The sequence below is a fragment of the Chenopodium album genome, chromosome 10, assembly GCF_948465745.1.
Source record: "Chenopodium album chromosome 10, dcCheAlbu1.1, whole genome shotgun sequence".
Classification (NCBI taxonomy): Eukaryota; Viridiplantae; Streptophyta; class Magnoliopsida; order Caryophyllales; family Amaranthaceae; genus Chenopodium; species Chenopodium album.
This window is the reverse complement of record NC_137843.1, coordinates 10,757,619-10,777,065: the sequence shown is the minus strand read 5'-3', so window position 1 is coordinate 10,777,065 and position 19,447 is coordinate 10,757,619. Positions and strand designations below refer to the sequence as shown.

Sequence of the window (19,447 nt, the reverse complement as noted above, 5' to 3'; positions counted from 1 at the left end):
GCCTCTATGTAACAATATTGAAAAAAAATAATGAAGTAATTAATAATTGAAATCATTGCATATGTATAAGACTAATTCATACTAAACAAGGCAATCAAACATGATGTCACGTTGAGAGTGAGAGATTGCTCAAGTGGTTAGAGTTTTCTTTCCGATTCCGGGAGATATTGGGATCAACTTTCACCCCGCTCTTTGTGGCTCTCTAAACACCAAAAAAAAAAAATTAAATAAATAAATAAAATAAAATAAAATTAACGTCACATTTAAATTAAGTTATGTTTAGCTAGGTTGATATATTACAGGTCACCATAAAAAAATATTACACAAACTCTCTTCTCTTTCCTCTCTCTTAAACCCACTCCCATTATTGAGTTTAGAAGGGTTTTTTTTATCGATTTTTACCGGTGAAAAGCTCTAATATTTGTTTCTCAAGAGTTTTTTGGGGATTTCTTTTGCTTTTCTAGGTGAATAATAATACTTCTTTTAAAGAAAATTTTCTACCTCAAAGAAAGGGTTTTCAATCTATTTATGAAAACAATTTGTCTCCTCCTATTTTCGAGGGAAACTTTTCTTACTTTGAAATCCGAGATAATAATTGTAATGGATTGCTATGAAATTAATGCGTTGGTGAAAAATTATGCGGCGTTAAAAATGTTATCAATTTTATAAATACAATAATTAAGATGAATGATTAGATCAGATAAAAATCATCCCGACTACAAACAATCGTTGGATTGTCTCTCCAACCAACAAGGATGCATTATATTACGATAAAGTTATTGATAATATAATCAGATGTTTATTTTTGCAGTGATTGTGCAACATCCACCCAACAATAGTATTTTTTTAACGAAGAAATTTTTTATTTTATTCAATATGTTATGTATCTACTCATACGTTTTTTTTTTCAAATTTCTTTTATGTATGTGATATATCTTTTTACTAATGACTTAATTTTACCACAATGATAATTAAAACATTATAAAAATTAAGTTTGTTCAGAATTGAACCGAAACCTCAACGTCCTCGAGTACTATTAACAAACCAAAGTATATATTGTTGTTGCCCATTGTTCTCCATAATTTACCCTCCTCGATCTCATAAACTAAACCATTCAGAAATTCAAGTCCAATTATAGGCTTCCTTTCAAAAAATACAAACCTACGTACTAATGTCGTAACAAATTTCGAATTGCTTAGCTTGAACTTGGTTGGAAGACCATGTAACTGCACCATCTTATTCTTCATGGCAACGTAAGCTTCCGAGGTTAAGTAAGTTATGGTACGGTGCTGCCTAAATTTTTCTGATGGGTTTGAAGACACTAAGCACATATAATGAAACCGAATAATATACTTTGAAACATTATTACAACTAATAATTTAGGTGTACACATTCAAAATTACGATTAAACTTGATGAATTTCAAAAATTATTAAAAGTACTCCCTTCGTATCTTTAAGTGTTATCCTTTGACCGAAACATAGCTTTAGGGGTGGTTGTATGGGTTTTGCGGGGGTAGTTTTTGTGGGCTTCTGGGTTTATGGCGATGGTTTTAATTTTGTGGGTTTTTGAGTGTGAATTTCGTCGTGGAATATGGGTTCGTGGTGGTGGGATAGGTCGGTGTTGGAGGCGAGTAAGGCGGTGGTGATGGTGGGTGGGTCGCAAATGGTTTGTAAATCATTGAAGAATAATGTAGAACAATATTTTAATTTTAATTTTTTTGATTTATTATTTTTATACCTTATTAAAATGTGACTTTGTGGGGGATTTCTTGGGTTATGTGGGTTTGTAGGGTATTGTTCATGGCCGGATCTGACTTTTTGGGTTTATAGGGTGGGTGTCGGTGCGTCAAAACAATTTTCGAAGAGCGTTGAGGTGGTTTCATGGGTTTAATTGCTCGGGTAGTTTTTGTGGGTTTCTAGGTTTATGGCGATGGTTTTAATTTTGTGGGTTTCTAAGAGTGAATTATTTTCGTGGAATATGGGTTTGTGGTGGTGGGATGGGTGTTGGAGGTGAGTATGGCGGTGGTGATAGTGGGTGTAGGAGATGGGTTTAGGGGTGTAGGTGATGGTGATGGTGGGTGGATTGCAGATGGTTTTAAATCATTAAAGAATAATGAAGAACAATATTTTGATTTTAAATTTCAATTCTTTACATTTGGAATGGGAGATTTTCGGTTCAATTCTAAACAAACTTAATTTAATTAATGTTTATCAATACGATAAAATTAAGTCATTAGTGAAAAGTTATACGACATATACGAAAGAAATTTGAATAAAATTATAGATACATGACATATCGAATAAAAAAAAATTCTAAAAAAAAAAAAAAAATTGATCTTGCATTATCACTACAAAATAAACATCTAACTATCAATGACTTTATTGTAGCACAATGCATCCTTATTGTTGGTAGGAGAGACAATCCAACGATTCTTAATAGTTGTGATGATCTTACTTATCTCCACATAAATGGCTTGATGATCTTTTGAAATAAATATTCTTGATTTCTTTCCTCTTTTATCGATTCCCATAGTTTCATATATTCTTTTGAGAAAAAAATAATTATTAAATGAATTGAATCTATCCATTTTAATTATTACTATAAGTGATCATTAACTAGTGTATATATGTATAATAAAAGCCAAGTTTTCACAATATGCTCTTAAAGTTTTTTTTTATTCATTTGATTTTCATATTCAACCAGCAATAATTTTAGCAATTTTTCTTAACATCAAAATGCTTTCCAACATTCTGTCTTTCACCATATTATCAATCATCTATTTAGCTTCCTTTCCCCCTTTTACTAAAGGCTTAATTGCACCATTAATCCCACCCTTATCTCCCGAATCACCACTCTACACTCAAGTACTTGAAGCCAACAACATCACCATCCCATCAACTAAAACGAACATAACCTTAGATCGAAACCATTACATGACATGGTATCTTTCGAAACTATCATCATCTTCCCCAAACGAAGTGAGTGAGGTAGATTATATACAAGAATTACGTGTACATGTGGTACAAATTTTTATGGGTAATCCACTGCAAATTGTGTATGGCTTCTTCGACACAGGAAGTAGTTTGTCATGGTTCAAATGCAATCAACCTATAGAAAAAGCAGGATTCTATTACTTTAACCAAACACAATCAGCTAGCTATCGTATTGTAAGATGTAGTGACCAGCAAAAGTGTAACACTAACAAACGGTATATCAAAGGTTGCGATAAAACAGAAGGGTGTATATTTGATATTACGTATACAGGTGGAGATTGGGCTACCGGATATCTTTCTATGGATGACACCACATTTAGAATCGGTTATGTTCAGACATTGGTACAATTCAGTTTTGGATGCAGTTATACTGACTCCAACAAATTCCCCGGGATTATAGGTACGTGCTCTCTAATTCTTATTTATGTAAATTGTAAATAATGAACCATAAAGGCATTAAAAATATCAGATTTTTCCTAGGTGTGTCTGGTTTTGAGCCTTAAACCAATTATTAAGTCCTATTTTTGCTCATCTGATCTGGTTTTTTTCGATCAGAATAAATCTGAACTTATTTTTTCTGATATGATTTAAATTTTTTTGTCATATCAAATCTAATTTTATTATCTTATATGACCAAACTTTAACGAAAATTCTACAATAAACGTCATGTACTACTATGTACTACTAAAGCAGCGTACTGCTATGTACCACTAATATTTTTATATTTTCTTTCTTATATTTTTAATTGAAATATTTTACATCCATTTTTTTTAATTAAATTTATTAAAAATATTTTCATATCATCAATTTATTTACATCGTACAACTAATCAAAACTTTTGAAAATTATTTTATATATATATATTTTAAAAGCTAATATTTGTTTCATATCATCAATATTAATTTAAATAAAACAAGATATTTTTTACACTGTACAACTAATTAAAGTTTTTCAAATAAAAATTTTCTAAATTTATTTAACTTTTTTAAAATCTAATATTTGTATGTTTTTTCTTAATGTAATTCGAATCATCTTGTGTGGTTTAAACTTTACGGCTCTATATATTAATATACCAATTCAGTCAAATTTACTCGTATATATATATACATTGTAATTGTATTATTCTCAACTTGTCAATAATTAGAGATCAATAAAATCTTTTCCATCCAATATCTTTTCTACAACATATTTTTGTTTTGGAAGAAAAAGAAATTATCATATCATATCTTACATACTACTACAAAAACGACTTATACCTAGAAATTTGTTGAAAACTCCATGAATAATGTAAACTGTCAAGATATCCCCCCAAAGTAAACATAATGATATAAAAAAGAGAAAAAATAAAAATAAAATAAAAATAGATGCTCACGCTAAGGAGGGGAAAAAAGAAAATAAAGTAAATTTTCTTTTACATATTAGTAATTCTGTATCAACTTTTAATATTATTTTAATATTTTTCATGATCCTAATAAAAAGAAACATCCAGCTAAAAGCCTAAAAACAAGGAATATATATCTACAAGAATCTAAAAGGGATAATTTTTTTTTTTACTAATACATAACGATACACAGCATTTACAGTACATAACATTACACGTCATGTACTGTAGACTCTCCCAAACTTTAACCTTATATTTATGCTTATCTATTTTTTTAAAAAAAAGGTCTAGTTAAATTCGAAATAGTATGTACAAAGTATATTTATTATTAATATGTTATTATCTCTGTCAAAATAAAATTAATATGTAATTATCATAATATTTTTTCATTACAAAATTTAAAAATATGTAGCGACTAAAATCAATATCGCACATACAAAAATAACATATGATCTTAACTTAATTTTTTAGGTCTTATCTAATTTGAACGTATTTTTTCAAATATGATTTGAAGTAAGTAAAGATGCTCTCTTTGACATAAAAAATAAAAAAATAAAAAAAATGGTTCTTAATTAAGGTGAACCAAGCATGGCCTTATTTTATTTGAGTACTATTAATATTGTGTATTGTGTTTATTTTGAACGAATAACACGTGTGAATTTATTTTTATTTTTCCATTTCATATTAGTTAACATATATATTTTGACTTTGAACACTATATACAAGGACAATTTTCAAATGGCTACAATAAAATTGTGGCCATTGTAACTAAGTGAATCTTAGCCCTCCAATTTATAAAATTCATCCTACCCATCTAGTTGACTTAAAATATAATAAAAAGTCAATTTCTATATAAAAAAATCTATGTAGAACATTTAATCAAAATATAAGAACATCCGTATCCAAAAAAAATTACAATTAGTTATAAGATTTCGAATTAAAAAACTGATACGAAAAAGATTTCAACTTCTATTAATACTGTAAAATCTGATCACATGATAAAACCTATGGGCTATGGTATTTATCTTATTGGATGATTTTTAATTTTTCTTTTTTTTCTTCAAATAATTGGTTTCTATAAATTAGAGATTGACATATCTTACATTGATTATCTTCATCTTCTTCGCCTTTGTTTTTTTTTTTTTTATGCATCATGGAGGATGATTGATTTTTGTAAGGATTTTGTAATAATGTAGAGACTAGAGTACTACATACCGAGTATAGTTATTGTTGATAAACTAAAATTAAATATTGGTTTTTAATGGATTGGAGAATCCTTTGAACTTAGAAATGGATGGTATAGACGTTAATGGCAAAGTTTAGTTTCAGAAACCGATCAAAAAACTGTTTTTTTTTTTAAATTATTATTTTAATCAATCTAGCTTTTTTTATTTTATTATTATTTTTTAAAAATTTAATTTTTTATTAAGTTAAATGGATGGATGGACAAGATTGATCATTAAAAATAAAGGGTCAAGATTAAAACTAATTACAATAGCTACAATTTTATTGTAGCCATTGAATAGTCTTTCTATATACAAACTTTACATTTGAATTTATACATTGAAAAACAAAATTTAATTTTGTTAAAAAAAATTCAACTAATTTTTCTTAATCGTCGTAATGTGTTAATTAAATTCAGCTGCAAACAACAATGAAGACTCTCTCCCAAGACAACTTAACGCAGATGACCCCAAGTTTTCATACTGCATATCAAGTGACCTAAGTCAAATCAATGTCCTCTTATTTGGTCCTGAAGCAAGGATCCAAGGCCAACCCGTAAAAATGTTTAGAAACTTCAACAATGATAATTATTTCATTGAACTCCTTGCCATCACAGTGAATAATGAGAGGTTAGATGTGCCACCATCAGTATTCCAGATGTCTGATTCCGGGACAAGAGGCTTCATCATAGACTCAGGCACCACCTCAACTTGGTTAACCTCGGTGGCTTTCGAGGCCACGAAGAAGAAGATGGTGCAATTGTTTGGTCCTCCGGTCCAGTACAAATATTTTGAGATATGTTATGAAAGTGGAAAGTTTGTAGATGGGAGGCCGCCTGTTATACGATTTGAGTTCGAGAATTATTTGTTAGAGATTGAGGAGAGTAATATGTGGTATAAGATACCCAGTTCCACCTTGCAATGTTTAATAATACTTAACAGACAGAACTAGGGCTGCTTATGAGACGAGACAACTCGTGAGCTACTCGGTCAAAACTCGGTCAACACTCGACTCGAATAAGCTCGACTCGAGCTCGAGCTCGACTCGAGACTCTAACGAGTCGAGTCGAGCAAGCCACTACTCGACTCGAAAAGCTCGTGAGAAGCTCGATATAACTTACATTTATTTCTGAAAAATATTTATATACTTTAAAAAAAAATTTAAAATTATTCTCTTAATTTATTAAGTCTTAGCTTTAATTTAAAGAATATTAACCGTTGATTTTTTTTCATCCCAGCACTTCAACGGTCAAGATTTAAAGTAGTAAAAACTAAATAATAAAAAATTAACCCTAAACACAAAACCCTCATTCCACATTTCCACATTCCTCTATTATTAGCCGCTACAACCTACAATCTTCTATCAGACTATCACTATCTCTTTCTCTCTCTCTCCTCCAAGCTCAGGCAGTCAAGCACTCAAGCGAATTCTCTGGCGAGCAAAAATCTCCGGCGAGAAAAAAGAGACGACATAACCATGGTATGCATCAGTAATTCAGTATAATTCATCTATTTCTCTGTTTTTAGCTTAATTACTTTGTAATTGGAAATTATTTCTGGATTTTTTTCTTCTTTTTTTTTTTGTGGTAATTGACGAATTATATAGTTTGATTAGATTATGTTTGTATATTTTCTACATTGTATTGTGTTCTTAAGTACAGATTTACGTTATTTTGGGATTTTGTGAGATTTGAGATACTATCTACTTTGTTGTATTTCTAGTTTCAAATGATTGAATAGCTTGCTAAAAGTTGTTGCATCAACATACATGTGCCTTTGGAGTTTGGATCTACTTATTGATCTTCTAATTTGATTAAAATCGCACCCTTTTTTGTTTGAAGGACATGTCAAAGTCCTCTAGTGGACCACAAGCGTCATCCACCCCCATTGGTGTTTCCAGAGTAGAGCAAACTACTGTACCTTCAGGGAATGTGGTTAGGCCATCAGTCGAAGTTGATGGATTTGGTTATGATGAAGAGGCCGATGAACCATCCCCAATGGAGAAATCAAAGGATGATGAGGTTGAAAATCCTTTTCAATCTCATAAGAGACCTAAAAGATCAAAAGTTTGGGATGATTTTCATGACGAAGAGCTTATTAAAGGTAAATGGAAAGTAAGGTGTAAGTATTGTAACTCACCTCTTTCTTTGCTTAAATCCAAAAGCACTACTCATTTGAACCGCCATTTAGAAACATGTTTAAAAAAAGCAGAACACTTGAAACAACAAAAACTAATCAATTTTTTACCTTCTGATAAAAGTACTGGGGAAAACGAATCTGGATTAATTCCTGCTTTGCATAACGGTAAATTTGACATGATGAGAATGCGGGAAGGAATGGCTCATTGGATCACAATGCATGAGCATCCTTTCACAACGGTGGAAGAAGAAGGGTTTAACTTGATGATGAAAATTGGGATACCGCAATACACTAGTGTGTCTCGTCACACTATAAGATTAGACTCTTTTAAAGTTTATGAATTTGAAAAAAAAAAGCTGAAAGCATTGTTGAAAAAGGTGGATAGAATCTCTTTAACTACTTTGTGGAAATCAAAGCCACAAAAAATTGAATACATGGTTCTAACGGGTCATTTTGTGGATATGGATTGGAAACTTCAAAAGAGAGTGCTCAACTTTGTTCACTTACCTCCACCACGCAAAGGTGCCAACATAGCAGATTGCATTTTAACATGTTTACAAGAGTGTGAAATTGAAGACAAAGTAAGTTGCTTTTGTACTTAGTTTTCTATTTATTTTAATTTTGGGCTTTTTTTTTATATTATCTAATTGTGGAAACTTTTTTACTTTTGTATCATGATAGGTTTTTTCAATCTCGGTGGACAATGCAAGTGCAAATGATTCTTGCATTCGTATTTTGAAGGACAATTTTGCATCAAATGGGAGGCTCTTATGCAATGGGAAGTTATTTCATATGCGTTGTTGTGCCCACATCCTTAACATCATGGTTCAACACGGTCTTGAACAAGTGCAAGACATCATTGAAAAAGTCCACTCAACAATTGATTTCTTGAATTCAAGTGAAGCACGATTGAAACGTTTTGGTGAGCTTGTTAGCCAATACAACGTGAAAGAGCGAAAATTAGTTCTTGAATGCAAGACTAGATGGAACTCAACGTATGACATGCTTGATTGTGCTATCAAGTTCAAAAAGGTATTTCCTAGATATGCTTTACATGAACATAATTATGATTGTTGTCCTGATGATGACGAGTGGGAAAAAATTGAAAAATTACTTGAGGTTTTAAAAGTGTTTAAAGATACAACCAATATTATATCTGGTTCTGAATATCCAACTTGTAACTTATTTCTTAGTGAGGTTCATAGAATAAAAGTGTTGTTGGACAGAAAAATTATGTCCCATGATGTTTTTGTGAAAAATATGGTTGAAAACATGAAACAAAGATTTGACAAATATTGGGGCGAATGCAATTTGTTAATGTCACTAGGAGCTGTGTTAGACCCTAGATTGAAAATGAAGGTGATAGAGGTTACATTCCCCCAATTGTTTCCCGTAGAAGTAGCTCGAGAGAACATTAATAAGGTAAAGAGTACTTTGTATCTACTTTATGATGAATTTGTGACGATCAATTCTGGTGGTCTTACTGGTGAAGAAAGTGCAGAATGTGATTTAGCTTCAAATGTTGGAGGGGATGGTTCATCATCATCAAGTGGGTTGTTTGAGCTTTTGCAAGTAGTTCGGAGTGGTCAAAGAGAGGAGCCTCATAAATCAGAACTTGATATATATCTTGACGAGGGGCTTTATATCACTCAAGATTCCAAGTTTGATGCTTTGAATTGGTGGAAAGAAAAATACATGAGATTTCCTACTTTATCTAAGGTGGCAGCAACTATATTAGCCGTTCCTATAACCACCGTTGCTTCGGAGGCTACATTTAGTGCCGGGGGTCGTGTGATAGATCCCTATAGAGCTTCACTTGCCCCTGAAACAGTGCAAATGTTAATATGCACAGGTGATTGGTGTAGATCCCTCCATGGAGTGAAAAGAAAAAACAAGGTATGTTGCCTATTATTTACTTGTATGTTATTTTTAATATTTTTATATAAGTTTATTTTTATTAAAAAAAAGTAACCACTTAAACCTTGTTATTGCAGAATAAAGATGATGGTCAACCAAAGGAAATCATCATTTCAGTACCTACAAGTGGAATTGACAACATGAAAATTTCATAGATCATGGGGATGTCAAGTTTTCAACGAGCAACTGTATAATAATTCTATGTTTATGTATGAATTTTGTGGAATTTGGGAGATTTTAAGACAATTATGTAATGTTATATGCTATTAGATATTTAGATATTTTTTCAGGTGCTATATTAATTACTTATATATAAATTAAGTGGCTCGATTTTCATTCGAGCCGAGTTCGAGTTTCATTCGAGCCGAGTTCGAGCTTCAATCGAGCCGAGTTCGAGCTCGACTAATTGCCAATCGAGTCGAGTTCGAGCTTCAGTTTTGAAGCTCGCGAGTTTTCGAGCTCGAGTCGAGCTTAGATTTTGGCTATCGAGTTCGAGTCGAGCTTAGTGATACTCGAGCTCGACTCGCATCATAAGCACCCCTAGACAGAACAACACCATATCCATCCTTGGAAGTCAGCCACTTCTTGATTTTAACGTTGGGTATGATCCTAATAAGGGACTCTTGTATTTTGATAAGATCAAGTGCCCTACTCCTTTTTAACTTTCGTTTTTATATGAATTAATACTTAATATAATATTAATAATATATTATCGTAATGTGTGAGTACTCTCATGTTTTGTGGGAAGTTATAACTCGATCTATTGAATCCTCACTTCCTTATATTTACTTTTGTGTGTCAATCAAAACATATGGCTTATTCACATTTACTGAATTGAGTTGAACTGAAATGAATTAAAATGAATATTTTATGAGAGGAGGAGATTAGGAGTTGAACTAAATTAAACTGAACTGAAATTAAGTTGAAGTGAACAGACCCATAATTTGTTTTTGCTTAAACATTTTTATTACTCCATCCGTTCCTAAAAAGATAATTACGTTAGTTATATTGGGTGTTCTCTTTTGGTGGTTATGTTTTAATTATATCCTAGATTAAAACAATTTTTTAAGATATTTTCCCTCATACATACGACTTTCTATGCAATTAATTCTACCTACTAAAATAATTTACCTATGCCGAAAGCAAATTAATTCTGTTCAAAAAAAAAAAATTACTTAATCCCAAATCCCAATGTAAATGTTCCTTGCAAAGCATGGGTTTTCGTAATTTGAAAATTTTCAACCAAGCACTCCTTGCAAAGCAAGTATGGCGGCTGCATACTAATCCGAACTCTCTTCTTCACTCTCTGTTAAAAGCTCGATATTTTAAAAATGGGACTTTCCTTGATGCTCTTAGGGGCTTTGATCCGAGCTACTCTTGGAGAAGCCTTTGGGGGTCCAAATCTTTGAGAGTGTGAAATGGTCGGAATGTTCGAGTTTGGCTGGATGCTTGGTTACCTGGAAAGCCGAGTTCTGCTGTTCCTTCTCATGGAATTCATTATGACCTTGATCTGATCGTGGCAGACTTGTTGCACCAGGGCAGTGGAGAGTGGAATCTTGACACTCTTAGAGAAACCTTCTCACTTTCTGACTGTGAGAAAATTTTACAGCTCCCTACATCGGTGACAATGCAAGATGATTCAATTTTCTAGTGGCCTGCAAAAAATGGGGAATACAGCGTTAAATCTGGCTATTGGTGGGGTCGTTTGGGGCATCTACCTGAGGGTGAGAATGGGAATGCGGAAGAGGATGAGAAGGTGTGGAAGCTGGTTTGGTGCCCTGACCGCCAACCAAAGCTAAACCATTTTCTTTGCAAGGCTTGTAGGGGGAGTATGGCAGTAACGGAGGTTCTGTTCAAACGTCACATTACAGGTGACGAGCTCTGCAATTGTTGTGGAGTGGAGGTTTATTGAGATAGGAATATGAATATATAGACAATATGAATATCTAACCCTAATATTCCTAATTATCCTAACTTTCTAAATCTATCATAATATAAAAAAAAAAACAATTTGACCACATTACAATATATATAGACAATATGAATATCTAACCCTAATATTTCTAATTATCTTAACTTTTTAAATCTATCATAATATATGACATATATCTTTTCACAATAATATAGTAATATCTCATATGATATTATTTTCATAATATCATATCACAACATATGTTCCTATTTCAATAAGGTTGAATCAATTCACCATGTATTATTTGAACGTCAGTCAGCAAGGGTTGTATTGGCTGCTAGTGATTTTGAGAGCTTGATTGATGGTGCCCCGAAATCGTCTTTCAAGGCTACTCTGCTGTGGTTGGCGAGCAAGATTGATAAAGTTCAGATGGGCAATTTGTTGGCTATAATGTTGTCGATCTGGTTATGCAGGAACAAGTGGGTTTTTGAGCAAATATCATTAGATGGGATTATAATGGCCCGGAGCTTTGTCAAGGAAGGCTAAGGATTACAAGAACTATGCGGGGAAAGTGTTTCCCAAGGCTCAGCTATGTAACAAGCCAATGACATCTAGCTGGTTTCGACCCCCCGGCCCGAAGGTGTGCTGAAAATTAACGTTGATGCCCATTTAGCTTCAACATCTTATGTTGGGCTAGGAGCTGTAGCGAGGGATTGCAATGGGGGATTGGTGTTTGCTGCTGCTCGAAGAATTAATGGTGTTTGGGGTGTTGAACAAGCTGAAGCTGCTGCTATCAGGTACGTTCTTCAAGTGGCTTTACGCCTTGGCTATCGTAGCATTTGGGTGGAATCAGATTCTTGGAATGCTTGTAATAGAGTGAGAAACCAAATGTCAGGTTTTGCTCCTTTGTGTCTTGTGTATGATGATATTTTCAAGCTTGCTACAAGTTTTGACAACTTTAGCATATCTCATGTAAAAAGGGTGGGAAATTCCGTAGCTCACCTTGTAGCAAGGTGGGATACTTTCCCGTCAAAAAAAAAAAAAGGTGGGATACTCAGGGTAATTTAGAACGTGTTTGTATGGACTTTTTTCTGCAAAACCTTATTGCTTTGGCAGAAGCCGATTTACATTAATATATTTCATCCTAACGTTTTTCCTCAAAAAAAAAAATGTAAATGTTCCTATTATTTCCAACATTGACTAACTACCTTAACATGGATTACTTGATATATGAGACCAAATCATTGTTTTCCACTATATATCTTATTTTCATGAATAACCACATAAAATCACCAAATGTTATCGGGGTGGCAATATCATCCAACCCTGAGTTTAACCGGATGACGGATGGATGATGGATGGGTAGGTTGACGGATTCGGGTGATGATACATCTAATTCATCACCCGACCCATCCATCTAACCATTAAATATATATATTTTAAATAAACATCATTGTATAATAATTTAATGTCTATTTGAAATGTTAGGAATTGACATGTATTTTAAGTTTTAACCTTAGTAAAAAGGAGCAAGTATTAGAAGGATATATCAAAGTTTAATTAGTTCACTTTTTTTTTTCAAATCTTGAATTTAATTATGAAAGTGCAAAATTGCGTTTATATATTTTATTTCACCTAAATTATCACCCGATTTCCATGGATGATGGATGGATCAAATGTGGATGAAGGTAAATTAGGTAATGAATGGATTGGGTGACGGATGAAACATTGGTGGATGGAGTCAGATGAATCATCACCCAACCCACCTCCAATCCATTGCCTCCCACTACGTAACAATCTTTAGGAATGGATGGATTACCATATTAAATTAAATATGAATTCAGATTAATTACACCAATAATGTCATAACATATAGTCAAGCACGCGTTACATTTAACTTAAGTCAAACAATGTAATGTAATTACATTCACAGATTCACTAGGCCTAAAATTAATATTGATCACATTTCCATTTATTACCATATCAAACATGGAATAAGACTATAAAAACAATATCATAACAATCATGCATTAAATATGTAAATGTTCATAACATGTAAAAACACACATGTGGAAAATTAGTAACGAAGTCCTTATAAATGTAATTACATTCATAAATCATAATTCATTCAAGTATCACATATGATATTTGTTTTCCTCAACATGTTCACCAAAATTTTCCTTAGCACCATCTTTTTGGTTGTCTCTTTGGCTTCGGCCTCTTCTCCTAGCAAAGGCTTAACTGCACCTCTAATCCCACCAACCTCTACTCGTTCTCCATTTTATACCGAAATACTCAAAGCAAACAACATATCAACAACGAAAAATGTCACTCTAAACCGAAGCCAATACATGGAGTGGCTCATAACAAAATATACACAAAACAAGCAAGGAGAGGTTTCATTTCAAAGGGATGCGGGTCATCACGTAGTAGACATGTACTTGGGTAGTCCAGAGCAACGAGTGTATGGTATCTTCGACACATCGAGTGATATTGTATGGATCCAATGCGCCAAGCAAGCAAAACAGAATGAATTTGTGTACTATAACTATAGTGAGTCCTCTACTTAAAAACATGTACCGTGTGATGATGTGAAATGCAACACTAGTTATGTTAACATTATAGGATGCAAAGGGAAACGACCTCCTTGCGCGTTCATGGCCACTTATGAGAATGCGACTGTTGCTTATGGTCCCTTGGCTACTGATGCTATCACATTCAAACCCGAGTCGGAGATTGTCCAAGATTTCATCTTTGGATGCAGCGTTAAGAATAGCCCCAGAATGATGGGGGCCATAGGTGAGTTTTAAACTATTCCCAATATATATCGACAAATGTTTACTAAAAATTGATTTTGGCACACACAATTTTCAAAACGCTCTACTCAAATTAATGTGTCAAAAACAATTTTTGTGTGCCTAAGTCAATTTCCTATATTTATCTTAGGTAGAATAGTTTTATTTCGTAGGAATATAAATAATTTTGGATTGGTATTGTGTCCATTTGACGGAAGTGTTCTTAGTCATGGTGTAGGACACACCATTTGTATTTAATTACTAAGCTAAGGTATAAAATCGAAGATAATACAGAGCATACATAATCAAGAATTGGGATTGTGTCCATTTGGTGGAATTGTGATGGATCATAGGACCCACCATTAATAAAAAAAACAAAAATTGTTTTTTATATTGGATCGGATCAAATTGCAGTTTTTTAAGGAATTAAATTGTCAATTCGGATCACATTGAAGAGGTATGGATCCAAATAGTAAGTATAATATTTATTTTTGAACTACTTAAATTTTAATAACATAGAATACTCAATAGGCCAACACAACTAAGCTATTTTATCCTTTCTAAGACATATTTCAATATTGTGAACCAATTTGACCAATTTTTTAACATTTTGTATTTTTCTTAATCATGTTTTAAAACAAAAAATTTGGGTAGGAAGAAATGATATTACCAAAATTTTAATTTAAATTGGATCGGATTAGATTTAAGTAAAATTTGAATCAAATTGGACTTAGCTTTTAAAAAATAAATTGAGTTCCAATTCCAAACGGATTTGATCATCAAATAGACGACTCTACCTGAAATGACTCTCAAGATTGATATTTTCTCAACAATGCATTGTTAATTACAGAGTGGTGATGAGCCACCATCCATAAAATCCTACATCCGTAATTGATTATGTCTCTCCCACATCACTGATTTGACAATGCTATAGTCTAGATCCATACAACAAAGGAAAAAAGTGATTCATTTCTCCAACATTAAGCAAACAAATTTCTTTTTTTTTTTTCATTAACAGGTGCATCTAATTGTGGCTTATCTCTCCCAAGGCAACTATATCCAGACGATCCCAAGTTCTCATATTGTATCTCCGATGACCTGTCCAAAACAAGCCTAATCAAGTTTGGACCAGCAGCAGAACTCAGGGGTGATACCCTTGACATGGTAAAGAACCTTCACACCAGTTTCTACTACCTCGACGTGGTCTCTGTCCAAGTGAACAGAGAAGACATCGACGTAAGACCAGTAGTGTTTGAGATGAACAACAACGGGACAAGAGGTTTTATTGCAGACTCTACTACCGCCCTAACAATCCTAACAACAAAAGCTTTTGATGCATTGAAGAAGAAGATAGAGCAATTCCTTGGTCCTGCAACACAGTACGCCATTTTCGAGATTTGTTATACTTCCTCAAAGCTTGGAAAGGGGCGGGAGGATAAAAGACCGATTATAGCGCTAGAGGTCACTGATTTTACCTTAGAATTCGAGGAATTTAGAGTATGGCAGAAAATCCCAAAAGCTGACATAGAGTGCTTGCAAATGATTAGAACAATGTCAACTCTATCTGTCGTTGGATTTGAGCAGCTCGTAAATTATAATATTGGGCATGATCCTAATAATAACCTCATGTACATGGAACAGACCAATTGCGAAACTGCTAGATAGAATCATTTATTAATTAATTAAAAGATATTAGTACTATTTATTTGGTTTGTCATGGTATGATTGTTGAAAAAGATTACAAATATTCATAATAATGATTCTGTTAACTTATAATATAGATTGACCATTTAACTAATTTTTCTCATTCCTACATGTTAATAATTCAATTTTGGTATACACACACAGTACAAGATTAACAAAACACAGAAGAAAATTAGCAAATAAATGTTTGAAAGACAAGATAACCTGCTAAAAAAGCTTATAAAATGATAGTGTTTGCCTTTTAATGAACTTATTAGATCCCTTAATTACTCACGGAATATTTCTTCTTTTTTTCTACTTTTGAAATCATAATCCCCAGAACAAAAACAGGGTAAAAGAAATAATTAAATCCGTCCTTTTTTATACTTCGTATTTTTTAAAAACAGAAGAAGAGCAGGCATAAAGATAAAAGGAAACGTACTTTCTTGTAAGAAGATGATTCTAACAAAGAATAAAGGTTTTCTTCCTGCAGCAAAGAATATTCTATCTTTACTTGCCCAACACCATTCACCTTATAGAGTCTTATTACCTAAGAACATCTTCCAAGTTTTCCCAAGTAACCCACCTTTGATTATAAAGTTCCCTGACGTCCCCTGCATTTCACAACACATAATGCTCCTACAAATAATCTCCTCGAAATCACGTATCTGAATGATATCGATCCATTAATGGAAGATCTGCTCAGTCAAGTGAGGTACCTCTACAATCACTCCCAATAATACAGTATTCGTATTCCTCAGGGGTAAATGCTTACATTTTCGAGTTTTTATGACTAATGTTATCTAAATGCATTTTGACTAAAAAAATCTCTGTTTTGTTAGGTCGAAATTCAGAGGGAGAGAAGAACTTGGCAACGCCAGGTACCAAAGAACATCATCGTTTAGAGGTAAGGTTTGATGCTTTAGCAAATTGCAGAACAGTTAAGGTATAAGAAAGGAATCAGCAGCTTTTAAAAAAAATGAATTCTATTAACAAATGCAGAGAGTAAACCTCAAAAGTGGCTCAGGAGACAGTTCTCACGCCAAATGAGTAACAAAGAGCCAGCTGAGGATGCAGAGTATGCTGCAGCAGTTGCAGCAGCTGCATTTGCCATTACTTCGCTTGATCCAGACAGCCCGGATCAAAGAGCACCAGAAGCAGGACCACAATTCTCTCTTCCAAGAATCATAAGCGGGATTGTGGACAGAATTTCGGCAGCAGCACAGCCTGATGAAGCATTAAACAGAAACAATGGTAAAAGCACAAGGCGCAAATTTAATATATAGCTGATTTGCATGGTTTTTATTTACAACAAGTTGAAGCATTTTTATGACTGTGTCAGATGATCATCAAGCCAGAATACCAGAGAAAACTATCCATCCAGTACCATCAATAAAAAGGATTCCAACTATGCCAAAGAAAAGACTAACCTTTGCTGATGAGCTGCAAGAAGATAGCGGGATGCCCTACAATTACATCGAAAAGTCTCCAACTTTTGATGAAGAGTCAGAAGATGCCAAAAAATTGAAACCAACCATTCCCTTCACCAGAAGGAGTCCATCTGTGAAAAGGACTCCAACTTTTGGCGAAGAACAGACGCAGAATGCTAAACCCACTAAACAAGAAAGTTCAGCACCAAGACTCTATCCACCATCCAATATTCCCCCTCCACCCGCAGTTCCACCACTTTACATAGAGCCTATAGATCCACCAAAACGGGCACACAGAGCCAGGCGTGGGAGCTTTGACACAGATGCAGACGCTTGGGAGACAGAAGAAATGGCTAAAATTAAAGAAAGGTAGATGGGAAGTTTGATACCTAACTTTCTAAATGCAATAGTGTAGAATTTTTAAATTTTAAAAATTGGCATGTATTCATATACACAGATATGAGAAACTGAATGCAACAATTCTGGAATGGGAAGATAAGAAGAAGAAGAAAGCCAGAAGCAAATTGGAATCAACAGAGGTTCGCTTTAAATCTAAGCAAGACTCCAGTTGCTATAAATATAGGAAAGCTTTTCTAACGAAGGTCTGCTTGCAAGAATCGCAGAGCAATAAGGAAAAAAGGAGGGCTAAAGCATTGCAAAATTATCAAATTGAGATGGAACGCATAAGACAGATAGCTGATGGAGCAAGAGCACAGGCAAAGGAAAAACGGAGGAAAGAAGAGCTCAAGGTGAAGGAGAAGGCTAACAAATACCGAGCAACAGGAGAACCTCCTCTGCCTCCAATGTGCCTTTGTTTGTGAAGGCAACAGAGCAATATGGCATCTGTCATCAAGTTACGACAGTACACAGAGGAACACATAAAGCCTTTGGAAAAAAAATAGAGCAGTTAATTCTTGTTACCTTTTCATCAAAGGTGTTTGTAAAAGGACAATCAGTATTTATCATATTTAGGTGTAAATAGATTACAAACATACATTTCAAACAAGTCATATGTATAATACAATTTGAACAAAGCGTGAGGTGTGGAAATATATTGATATAACAAATCAGCAACTTAAACAGATGGAACCCTGTGTTTTTGTTACAAGCAAAATGTTTGTGCAAGGGTGTTTTTGTAACAGTCTACCATTTCATACCTATTAGGGGTGAGATTGAGTAAATTTGCTTGCGGACAAGAGGCCCAAGCAAATTATTTCCCTATCAAATGCAAAAGACCACAATTCCTTTCGTTTAAGCAAAACACAATAAAGCCATGAAAACACAATTGATAGGACCTCCAAGCTAATGAAGCCAATGCAGCCTTTTATTATTTATTTTTTTGGGGGGTGCAAAACTACAGCTTACTTATGCTACAACTAATTTAATTAATTAATTTAATACTTAATCTTTGTACCAGAAGAAAATACTCAGTAAATAAACCAAGAATCTAAAAATATGAAATCTTGTTTTACAAGGAAAATGAGGGGTATGAAAAGAAATGATCCATGAACAATTCAACAAGATATTATGAGGCATTAATCACATCAACTCAATAGTTTATTTATTCAAGAAAAAGAAAAAAAAAAATAGGGAAAAGGAAAATAACTCTAATGCATAGTATAGCATCAAAAAACAACAAGCCCTAAATTGCATTCTATGCTCAGGTATATATCAATAGCAACATAATCTAAAATAAAGGAGATCATGTATTTGTTATTTGTTCAGGTATACATCCAAAAGCCTTAAGTTGCCGCCAAAATATTGACAACTTGATATTCTAGAGTGATGCACACCTGAGAATTTTGATACAAAAAATGTCTTTTGTGTTTGTGGCATATATCTTCTGATTCACTTTATTGGACACTCCCATATACACCCAGAATAATTTTTGAAATTGAGGACTATGCATATCAGTAGCCCAACTGCATGCACAGTGAATGATTTAGCATTCACTTTAAACAGTATCACAATG

At 33.4% G+C, this 19,447-nt stretch overlaps 2 protein-coding genes and 1 long non-coding RNA gene across 6 annotated transcripts; 2 read left to right on the top strand and 1 right to left on the bottom strand.

Moving 5' to 3' along the window:
- The first annotated feature begins 2,935 nt into the window (after window positions 1-2,935).
- Window positions 2,936-6,732, top strand: LOC145564792 (protein ASPARTIC PROTEASE IN GUARD CELL 1-like). Its single transcript, XM_081624991.1, has 3 exons — window positions 2,936-3,395; window positions 6,019-6,483; window positions 6,542-6,732. Exons 1-3 carry the CDS (start codon window positions 2,936-2,938, stop codon window positions 6,730-6,732), a joined length of 1,116 nt encoding a protein of 371 aa, XP_081481117.1.
- Window positions 6,733-15,239: 8,507 nt separating this feature from the next.
- LOC145562230 (uncharacterized) lies at window positions 15,240-17,699 on the bottom strand. Its single transcript, XR_014094299.1, has 4 exons — window positions 17,476-17,699; window positions 17,057-17,272; window positions 15,838-16,016; window positions 15,240-15,731 (listed from the first exon to the last, which is right to left on the bottom strand). It is a non-coding gene; the product is annotated as an uncharacterized LOC145562230 (long non-coding RNA).
- On the top strand, window positions 16,270-18,989 carry LOC145562227 (uncharacterized). Of its 4 annotated transcripts, none has more exons than XM_081622436.1 (6): window positions 16,270-16,760; window positions 16,888-16,952; window positions 17,048-17,299; window positions 17,388-17,844; window positions 17,933-18,014; window positions 18,091-18,989. In XM_081622436.1, the coding sequence occupies exons 1-6, from the start codon at window positions 16,735-16,737 to the stop codon at window positions 18,160-18,162; spliced, it is 954 nt and encodes a 317-aa protein (XP_081478562.1). In that variant the 5' UTR covers window positions 16,270-16,734; the 3' UTR covers window positions 18,163-18,989. The 4 variants fall into 4 exon arrangements, with proteins under 4 accessions (XP_081478562.1, XP_081478559.1, XP_081478560.1 ...); XM_081622434.1 differs by having other exon boundaries at window positions 16,278-16,760; window positions 18,099-18,987; XM_081622433.1 differs by having other exon boundaries at window positions 16,276-16,760; window positions 17,933-18,987.
- The last annotated feature ends 458 nt before the right edge of the window (window positions 18,990-19,447 follow it).

Bases quoted from the DNA above. Each gene is read 5' to 3' on its own strand.
- LOC145564792 (XM_081624991.1), top strand. From the start codon at position 2,936: ATGACATGGTATCTTTCGAAACTATCATCATCTTCCCCAAACGAAGTG. The intron at 3,396-6,018 runs GTACGTGCTCTC...AATTAAATTCAG, and splicing joins CAAATTCCCCGGGATTATAG to CTGCAAACAACAATGAAGAC. The intron at 6,484-6,541 runs GTAATATGTGGT...AATACTTAACAG, and splicing joins TTTGTTAGAGATTGAGGAGA to ACAGAACTAGGGCTGCTTAT.
- LOC145562227 (XM_081622433.1), top strand. From the start codon at position 16,735: ATGGAAGATCTGCTCAGTCAAGTGAG. The intron at 16,953-17,047 runs GTAAGGTTTGAT...TAACAAATGCAG, and splicing joins AAGAACATCATCGTTTAGAG to AGAGTAAACCTCAAAAGTGG. The intron at 17,300-17,387 runs GTAAAAGCACAA...TGACTGTGTCAG, and splicing joins AGCATTAAACAGAAACAATG to ATGATCATCAAGCCAGAATA.